The 10855-nt window shown below is 40.5% G+C and overlaps 1 protein-coding gene across 1 annotated transcript; it reads right to left on the reverse strand.

The window, feature by feature from the left end:
* Nucleotides 1–202: 202 nt before the first annotated feature.
* Nucleotides 203–7182, reverse strand: gpr17 (G protein-coupled receptor 17). The gene is made up of 2 exons (XM_026160178.1): nt 7005–7182; nt 203–4543 (listed from the first exon to the last, which is right to left on the reverse strand). Exon 2 carries the CDS (start codon nt 4533–4535, stop codon nt 3525–3527), a length of 1011 nt encoding a protein of 336 aa, XP_026015963.1. The 5' UTR covers nt 4536–4543; nt 7005–7182; the 3' UTR covers nt 203–3524.
* Between the last annotated feature and the right edge of the window lie 3673 nt (nt 7183–10855).

The following is a 10855-nucleotide window of genomic DNA, read 5'->3' on the forward strand; positions in this document are numbered from 1 at the left end:
TTTCAGAAAATAATGAAGTTATACGTAAAAAATTGAGCTACAAGAAGTGAAAAGAGGAAGTAAGAAAGAAAACATGACCATGATGATTTTTAGTAGTTACAGGAAGGGAATTTACTGGATATATTTACTTTAAAACCCACACAGTAAAAAAAGAAAAAAGAAGATAAGGACCTTGATTTGTTTTTCAAACATGATCATTTTGTTCTTTGATAAAAATAAACCAAGGTGCATCATATTCAGCCTGCATACTGCTATTCTTTAAACCACAGATGAACCAAAGGGAGCTCGGGGGTTTTCTACAATATATACATTCAGGAAATACAAGTTAAAGTAGTTGCCATGTTCATGTGATGGACAGGAAGTCTTGCAGAAATAAGGGGAGGAAAATGAGCTGCTCACAAACCACAACATGTCACATGATATGAAAAGAGAACTACATGGTGACAAGTCACTGCTGCCTTCTGTCCCCGCACTTGAAATAGTTTTACCACTTTCACGGCGAACACGTCAACGCCACAGACGCGAAGGACGTGAAATCATACTTTTGCTTTCGGGAGACAGCAGCAGACATGTTGAGTTTCTGCAGTTTTTATGTGAGGGACTGGACATGTCACACAAATGGTGCATTTTTGCTGCAGTGAATTACACAATCATTCGCACATTAAAGTCAGAGCATATTTTTAACATGTTGCATTTTATCAAACTGTAGATAGAACAATAGTTATTAGTTTGTCAAGTAACAGTGCAACAGAAATGCGTAGCATCATAGGAGAGTTAAGAAACTGAAAACCCAAAAATATTTTCACAGTGGAGATTTGTCAATCACATTTAACATATACAGTGACTCATGTCAGGAATTTATAAAAAGCTGTGACTGTGTCCACGTCATTCCTAGCTGAGCTGGAGAAACATAAATACAGGAATTTTTGCATCTATGAAAATGTGATAGCAGGGAAATATCCAACAGCAGTATAATAATGGGCACATTTACACAGTCCACTCTCAATAAAATTGTCACTCCATTGTAGAGTAAATCTGGACTTAATCCAAAGGGCTACAGCCTTAATAGTATCTCTGTGAAGAACAGCGTTGCCTTGAGCTAAATATTAATACTGGCATGCTAACACACAGCTGGAATATGAAGCAAGCAAAGTTTCAAAGTTTGCAGTTCCGCTAGTGACCACATGAGGATCTAAAAGTGTCATTCCCCCATAAAGATCTGCCTTAAAATGTTACTTTACAGTAACTTTAAGTGAACATACGTACAGCATACTACTCCATGCTATTCCTTCTTAATAATAAGTCAGGGGGGACTTTCTTATAACTTCTACTTCTGGTTTTTGGAATCAGAGGTGATTTTCTTAGGTCAGTCATACCAGAGTAAAAGTAGGTTGGAATATTCAGCAGCTCATGACTGACCCAGCAGCAACTGATTGAAAGTATCTGCATCAACAACTTTGAATTGCAAGGCAATCGCAGTTTGTTTTTCTGAGACAATTTCTCTGTGACACATCTTTTTTTTTTTACAATACAAGATTCAACTGAACTGCTTCTACTTTGGTTCTATTCTTATATAAATTGTGGTTGCATGTTACAGTTAAATCACCATCCTGTAGAAACTACATCACTGTTTGTGGTGGGTTTTCTGAATTCTGAATGCAAGTAGGTAATGTGAATTTCTGTTTGTGCAGTCAAACACACGTGCCATTTTACAACAAACAGATTGCTGACTCGACCTCATTCACTTGCAAACTGTTAGCAAACTGATGTCATCTTAATGCACTAAAATTGCCTTGAAAATGGCAACTGACTGCAACCATTTCAAAGGCAACAGCACCATGCCAATGACTTTGTTCATTAACTTGACTGTAGCATAATACTGGTGATAGGAGTCACTCATCTGAACTTCTGGACTGTGTTCTTTCTTGTTGTTCTTGCTTTTTTTTAGTCTGTTACTTAATTAACACCAATAAGCACTTTTCTGTGCTTGTGGATTTCACCCATACAATTTATGGATGCAGCAAACCAACTTAGCACTTCAACTTCACCTCACACAACAGCAGCCACAGTGCTAATGGTGAGTCTTCAAAATGTGGAGTCTAGAAGCTGGTGAGTGCCTTAGTGGGTATGTCCACCAGCATGCTAACATACAGTGCTAATATTTGAAAGGTATAATGCTTACCTTACCTGTAATGCTTACCCTGTTTAACTTCCTGATTTGGTGCATCAGCATGCTAGCAATGCTAATTAGCATAAACATTTTCCAGATATTTGGCCTGAAACTAAAAATTCAAACAAATGAAAATTTAACTGGATGTTTGTACTTTAGGAGACAACACATGATCACACGAGTTTTTAAAATTCTCACATGGATCGCATCACATTTCACTTATAGTGTTAAACTATGTGCACGCACATTTGATTATCCACAAAGCAAGGACAACCTATGTCACCTTAGATGAAAAAAAAACAACAATATTATCAACTGTGACTGATGCATATTCATCACATTTGGCTTACAGTATAAAAAAACAATAGAAAATATACACTGAAAGTTTACTATGTATATAATGAATTGCTGTTTTGGATTTCCAACAAGCAGTAGGCGGAACAATTAGTACTCAAGTTTAACCCCCATTAAGTATTATATATGACAGCAGAAGCAATTAAAAACTTTGCATCATTAGTTTTTTGCTTCATCTCTGGAACAAGTGAGTTGTTATGTTGCAACAAACCTTTTCTAAAGATTATTATTAAAACCGTCAGTTGTCAAAAATTATAGCCAAACAAATTCAAATAGCTTAGCTTTTGTACAGAGAGTCCCACATTAGCAGGTATTGGGCACAGTTCTGACTGGTTTGAGAGTTGGTTTCTAACATGGACCCAAAAAACTTTTAATGGAAACGACAAGAAGCTTAAACAGAACATCAAAGGCGTCACTAACCAGTACAAATTGTCTGTCTTATGAAACCAGATCTACTACAGTAAAAAACAGGGGATCTGCTGAGCTGAAAGCAAGCCAACAGTACATTTTGAAAACTCATCAAATGTCATATTTACTTCTAATTGCAGTAATTTTGCTTTTAAACATTCTCCATTGCGTTAAATTGTTAAAGAAGAATGAGATTTACTCGAGTCTTGTGTGTGTGGGAGTTATTTTGAAGCATTATCTTCATCAACTTTAATTCCAGTGGTCACCAAGATAAACAGTCTGTGCAGAATCAGAAGTTATAACTGATTTAAAAAAGTTTGCTGACTTTGCCCCAAATTTAGGTTTTAAAGATCTTTGTTCCTCTCCTGGAAGTTAAACTTCTACCACCGTCTTTGCTGCTGAATTCAGGATTCTTTGAGTGTCAAAGTGATGTCAGTTTAATTCTCTAAGGATTTGGTGGGAATGGTGTGGGGATGACACTAGAATTGGTTCTCAAACAGCCTTTGGAAACAGCATCAATCAAAGTATCATCAACCTGAAGCTGCTTGTGATGGAAAAGTTTGCACAGGTGTCTGAGTCTAGCTGCTTTTCCTCAGAACTCAGATTTGGCACTCACAGAGCTCTCATGTGTTCCCTTTAACTCTCCGCTGGTGGCCCCTGACATCCCGCCATTATCTTTACAAAACAATCGCCGCAGTGTGCCGCGGAATTTCTCCGCCCCAAACAGGTAGACCAGCGGGTCCATAGCACCATTCAGGCAGGTGAGGGAGGAGGTGAGGCGGTTGGCCAGGCTCAGGCCTCTGCGTGTCTGGCATGAGACGTCTGGGTGGCTGTAGCCCAGGATGAAGGTGGCCCTACTCATATGATAAGGCAGAAAACAGACCACGTAGATGAGCATAACCAGGCCAATGGTGCGCAGGGCCCTTAGCTTGAGCGCCGGCTCCAACCTGGAGCCGCGATGCAAGCTGTGAATGATGAGGAGGTAACAGGAAAGAGTGGCGAGGAAAGGCGGCATGAAGGCGACGGCCAGCGAGATCAGAGCGTTGCGTGAGGCCTTCTCCCTGTATAGCTGCAAACACACCGTCATGTTGTCCACCTGTGCAGTCTGATGGGTGACAAGCAGCGGTGCCATGGAGACAGTAACTAGGACCCAAAGAGAGAAGCTGATGATCTGAGCATAGCGAGCGCGACGAATCTTCAGTGACCTCACAGCGTGAACCACAGCCAAGTATCGATCCCCTGCTACACAGGCCAGGAAGTACAGGCTGGCATACATGTTGACATAAAACAAAAAACCCACCACCCGGCAGGGCACCTCGCCCAGGGGCCAGTGGCCTCCTGTAAAGTGGTAGGTGGCCCTGAGCGGGAGGATGATGACGTACGATAAGTCTGCCACAGCCAGATGAATCAGGAAGACGTTAGCTGGAGAAGAAACGCCACGCTGGTGAGAGAAAATCCAGAGAGCCAAACTGTTACCGCTCAGCGCCAGAACAAAAACCACGAGGTAGAACCATCCAAACAGCTGGTTCTCGATCGTGGTCTCCAACACTACACAGCTCTCTGATGACTGATTGGATGGCAGATGCATTGTAGCAGACTCCATTTTGGTGACTGTGGAGACAGAAAATATTATAATTATCATTACCTTTAAACCATTTCTGTAGTATAAGCAGAAGTGCATATATTCAGGACAGTTACGACGGGTCTAATTTTGCGCTGCAGGCTGCAGGGGTGGTCAGATTTCTGACCTGAATTTGAGTACTTTTGATTTTTTTTTTTAAGTTTATACACACACACACACACACACACACACAAGACAGCAAAAACAGTCCCAGTAGACTGCATATTCTTTAGATCTTACAATCACCTCTTCCTTAGAAAACCCACCCACTGCTCCATCCAACCCCGCCAAGCTCCAACTGTTCACTCTTTGTATTTTTTGCTCTCTTTTCCCTGTTGCTTTAGCTCACTCTCTACACAGAAACATCACCGGGGCGTGAACAGCAAAGTCTGACTTTAATTAATTTAAGGCAAGGCTTCCTTCACTTTGGTATTTCTATTGGATCCAAAACCAACATTTCTACCGTGTTTAGCTGGGGCTGAACTGTCAACCCACACAAAAGATGTTTCTGTAGCTGATGGAAGGTTCCCAAATGCAAAAAACCCTCCTTAAATTCAGCAAGCCTGTTTGTGAGAGAGTTCACTTTAGAAGCTAAATACATGAAAGGAAGATTTGGAAAATGAAACAGACTCTGTTTGGTACACCTGTTCAACTGCTCATTAATGCAGTTATCAAATCAACAAATCACATGGCAGGAGCTCAGTGCATTTAGACATGTAGACATGGTGAAGACAGCCTGTTGAAGTTCAAACTCAGCATCAGAATGGAGGAAGAAAGGTCATTTAAGTGACTTTGATTGGTTGTTGGAGCCTGATGGGATAGACTGAGTATCTCAACTGGTGATCTACTGGGATTTTCCTTCACAAAGGGTTTACAGAGGATGGTCCGAAACACGGAAAATATCCAGTGAGGAGCGTGTTGATGTCAGAGGTCGACATCAACATACAGTTCATACAGACTCACTAAAATCAGACATTAGAAAATTGGAAAACTTTGCTTGGTCTTCCACGTATCAACGGTTCAGGCTGCTGCTGGTGCTGTAACATTGTGGGGAATATTTCCTTGACACACTTTGGGCCTCTTAGTCCCAACTGAGCATCATTTAACCACCACAGCCTGTCTGAGTATTGTTGCTGACCATGCCATACCTTTATGACCACAGTGTGCCATCTTCAGATGGGATAACACAATGTCACAAAGCTCACATCATCTCAAACTGGTTTCTTGAACATGACAGTGATCTCAGTCCAACAGTACAACTTTGGGATGTGATGGAATGGGAGATCATAGAGGCAACTGACAAATCTACAGCAACTGTTTGATGCTGTCATGTCAATATGAACTAAAATCTTTGAGGAGTTTCCAGCACCTTGTTGAATCTATGCCATGAAAAATGAAGGCACTTCTGGAGGCAAAGGGTAGACCTACCTGGTACCATCATGGTGTATCTAATAAAATGATTTCTGCACATGATAGCAAAGAATAAGATATACATTTAAAGATATATGTTTGTTTCCTATTACTTCAAAATAAGAACTTTCTAGACTTGTATATGGAAAAGATCCATATCCAAAGACTATCAATAACATTTCCTGATTGTTTCTGTGTTCTCTTTATGTTTTAGTGCTCATACAGTTATTTTTAGCTCAAAGATATTTTTTAAAAATAGCATAGAATAGAATAGAATTCAACTTTATTGTCATTGCACATGCACAGGTACAGGGCAACGAAATGCAGTTTGCATCCATCCAGAAGTGCTTTAGTGATATAGATATATTACAATATATATTAGCAATAATATAGATATGTGAGCTTATGTGCTTAAACAATGCAGAATAACCACAATGACTCACACACACAAAAAAAACCTGACTGGGCTAAATTTCACTCCCTGACTTTTGGCCCTTTAAGAAGCAGCGTGGCTCTTTTCAGTGGGTGTTGTGGGACCCACATGCCAGGGCATTTCTCAGCCAGGGCTCAGAGTCAGAGCTTTCAGTCCCCCTGAAGAAAGAGAACTGCAGTCCCAGCAGGGATAACAAACCAGAAACGGAGCAGCTGAATGGAAAATCTTCCATAAATGCAGATAATCCTGGAGAGAGACAAAGCTGAAATACGCCTTCATCACGGCGATCTGGATAAGCAGATCTGTGCAGTGAAGAGGAGACTGAGCATCCTGGTATTGGTCCTTTACACACAGCGCTTATGGAAAAGCTGCAGCAGCTGTAATGTGTGAAATCTTCCATTGTCTAATGTGAAACAGGATTAAATGAGCCCACTTCATAGTAAGCAATGATAGAAATTTGTTGAAACAGTGCAATCAGTAAAAGATTGAGCTGTTTGGGTTTGCATGAGCAAAGTGAGAAATTTACAGAAAGGTTTATTTAGTAAATCAACGGCAGAGGCAAGTATTTAGTTTAAGTTATAAAGGAACAAATAATAAAGAGGACTTACTGGACGGGCACTCCTAAAAAGAAAAGTTTTGCTGCTGGAAGACAAAGAGGAGATGATCAGTGCAGGAGCAGGGAGCTGTACGTGAAGACAGCTAGTTCGTCTGCCGCTGTGTGGAAAAACTGGCGCTCTGACATGAGGAATGCTGTCCTATAACCCCCCTATCTCTCTCTCAAGATGTTCTCGGGAATGAGACTGTAGCTCTTTTTGTGTCTCAACAAATTTGATAACAGAAAGGGAGTCCCAATGGGAGCCTTTCGTTTGAACCCTGACCCCACCCTTTCTTTCTCCATCCCCTTCTTTTCAGAGAGCCACTTGTGCGCTTCACAATAGGCTGAGTCAGAATGAGCGGCGCATTTCAGCAGCGGAAAGAAGAATGGCATGCCTCAGTCGCAATGAGTTTTGGGGGTATGGCTCCATGGTAACCAAGGCTAGTTGTGCATTAAGTGCCTTTACCATGAACTCCCAGCCTCCCACTGACAGATAGAAGATGGACTGTGTTGTTAATTGTGTTGTTAAAAGTTTATGACTGAAGTCTCCGAGATGATCTTTTGTACATGGCCTGCTCTGTTTTGGAGGGGGCCCCAAGCCCTCACTATAGGAGAGCCAGAGAAAAACAAGCCTTGAGAGGGGGGTGCTTGGAGGAAACAGAGGCCCTTGTTGCTGTCTTGCCTCCTGGGGGCATCTTGAATTGGAATGCCCAAAATAATCAGTCGCATAGCCATCGGACAGATGTGGAGAGGGGACCCACTGACCAAGGGGAGATAATATTTCTTTCATACATGAACTTCACAGCTGTGTTTCAGACACATTGGCCCTTCTTCTCCTCTATATCATCGATATGCAAATGGTATTCTGTAGACTTGAATGAAACCACTATCTGCAGACTGTGGAGAAGCTTTGACATCACTACTCTGTTAATCTACTGCCAATTGCTAATTGGGACAGCCCCCCGCTTTTGTTCGGCTTCTCCACTTTGTCTGTTATTCGTCTTGTTACCCCGAAGCAAAAACATCCCCTTGTGCAAGAGCACAGCATCATAAATTTATCATTCTTCTTACTGCTGGGAGGGTTTAGTCAATAAAACGTGCTTTTTTCTTGCTGATGAAAGAGTTTAATAAAAACAGAGATGCTTTCATTTTAAAGGATAATTCCGTCATTGTATGTAGCTGTGGACAGCCTCCCACAAGTAAACAAACATCTAAGTTTATCAGTTAGACATGACAAATGAAAACAGAAATACATTCAGGCCGATTTAAAACATTTTAAAAGCATCAGTACCAACTTTTTTCATTTGAAGTTAATCAACTCAAGAACAAAAGTAACCTCAAACTAGAAAAATTTGCATTTCCTGCGAAAATGCTGTGTGGATGCCTTAACGCGTAAGATGTCTGCTGAAAAAAGCTGAAAAAGTTGAAATTTAAAAAAACAACAAAAAAAAAACAAAAAAAAACATTGCCCTGAGCAGGATTTGAACCTGGCCCTTCTGGTCTCATGGCGGCAACTCATCTCACTGAGCCAAATTGATTCTCACAAAGAAGTGGTGGAGAGACTGACAATTGTGCTGAAATGAGCAGAAGCTGCCGAGAATTGTGCTGATAAGAGGTGAAAAGGCTGAAAATTTTTCAGAAGAGGTGAATAAGCAGGATTTTGGCAGAAAAGAGGTGAAAATTCTGCTGAAAAGAGTTCAATCAGCAGAATTTCTGCTGAAAAGAGGTTTTTGCTGAAAACAGCAGAAAAAACTGAAAATTCTGCTGAAAAGAGTTCAATCAGCAGAATTCTGCTGAAAAGAGGTTTTTGCTGAAAACAGCTGAAAAAGCTGGTATTTGTGCTGAAAAGAGTTTAAAAAGTCTAACTGTTAACTGAAAGAAATGTTGACTGGATTTGAACCCGGGCCTCCCAGTCTGAGAACGGATGCTCATCTCACTGACCTAAAACACAGGTCAACCCGGCAATGAAAATCAGTGAGGCCACTGATAATATGGCAGAAATGGGCAAAAAATATTGCAAAAAAAATTCAATATCTCAAAAAGTATAGAAGTTATGAGCACCAAAAGTCATAGCACCCATTAGCAGAAAGAGCAGAATTTTTAAAGATTTGAACGGAGAAAATCGGCTGAAAACTGAGGGCATCCACACAATAATCGAATGTGTATTTGAACTAACTTTAAACCTATATTGAATTCAATTCAATTCAGTTTTATTTATACAACGCCAAATCACAACAACCGTCACCTCAGTGCACTTTATATTGTAAGGTAAAGACGCTGCAATAATACAGTGAACGTATTAGCTTTGCTATTCATCCATCCATTTGCTATTCATCCATCAAACATTTAGCTGCTCCTTTTTTTTTTACAGCTATCCAAAGTTCACCATTTGATCCTTTTCACCTTGCAATGGTTAGTTCCAAAATTTTGTTTGTAATGTTGAGTAACAGCTGAGCCTGTTGGTGATGTGTGTAGGAACTGCTGACAACAGACGGTATAAAAGATGGATGCAATTTCCACATCTGAAAAAGTGAAACCAACGTTGAAAGGTCTTAAACCTGGATTCTCCTTAATGACCACCAGGGGGCCAGATCTGTTGTTGCAAAACGCTTTGCAGTCCTATAGAAGTCGATGAAAAAATAGCTCTCTGCTCTGATCTCTTTAAATACCTCCCTGCTGGGTCTATGGTTTCGCTAACTCATTTTTGGTTAAGTTGGATAAAAACAAAAAGTCTATTGTGTAAATTTTGGTTATACTATAATAGAAAGGAAGATTATGTCTGGCTTCACAATTGTTCATCTCAAGGCTTCAGTATGGGCTCAAATTGTATGGCGTTATTTTTGTGCCACTATTCTGAAAAGCTAAATTTGAGTGAACAAAACTCATTGCTGCGTGCAAAACATGTATTTCAGTGTTTGCTATGATCCATACACACACACAATAGCAGCCCCTCTTGCTCAGTTTTTGCATTTGCGCTCGCTCGCAATGTGTTGCTTGCGCTCTCAACATTTCCGCCCGTGCGCGTTCCACTGTTTCTATACACCGTTATATTTGTGCCACAAAACCAGCCAATCACAGACTTGGATGCAAAAAAATCTGATTGGCTGTTTTGGTCTCCAATCAGCTTGAAATGACGAAATGCACTATCCCAGAATCCATTTCGTCCAAAAAACGAGGCAGTGGCGGAGGAACACAGAGTGGCGGAGTTTGAAATATTACTCTTTCTGGGTCACAAAATAAACTTTTAAGATATTTTCATGCGAGAATGGTGCTGTGTAAACTTCAAATAGCTGCTCGATTTATCAAGACATTACATATTTGCACAAGTGCTCTAAACGTTTTCGGAGATGCCTGTTACCCACCAGCTGACCAGCTAGAATGGAAAAAGACACAAAGCTGGAGTTATTCTGTCTTTACGCTGTCAACGTACTGCTGTTGTTTAGCGCAGTTCAAAAAAGCACCCCTCTGACAGGCAAAGCCATCTGTTCTCTGATTGGATAGTTAAATTTGTGATTGACATGACATTGGCCAATCAGATGAAAGGAAGAAAAATAGGGTCAAAATTCGTACTTGTAACTTGAAACTTGAGTGCAGACTTTCTCACGTATTTTTTGGCTAAGTCCACACACAAATCTTTTTTACACACACACAAATCTTTTTTACACATACAAATCCTGATTTGCAAGTACAAAACTGATTTACAAGTACAAAATATTTATGACCACAATTTGAGCCCATACTTCAGAGCATGACTTCAGAAACCAGTGAGTGATGTCATGTAGTTGTGCATCTTTTAAAAGAAGTGGAAAATTGAGATTCATCAGGGACAATGCAGGGATTCAACATCTTGCCCAAGGATGCTTC

This window comes from Astatotilapia calliptera, chromosome 23 (genome assembly GCF_900246225.1).
Source record: "Astatotilapia calliptera chromosome 23, fAstCal1.2, whole genome shotgun sequence".
Taxonomy (NCBI): Eukaryota; Metazoa; Chordata; class Actinopteri; order Cichliformes; family Cichlidae; genus Astatotilapia; species Astatotilapia calliptera.

Bases quoted from the DNA above. Each gene is read 5' to 3' on its own strand.
- gpr17 (XM_026160178.1), bottom strand. From the start codon at position 4,535: ATGGAGTCTGCTACAATGCATCTGCCATCCAATCAGTCATCAGAGAGC.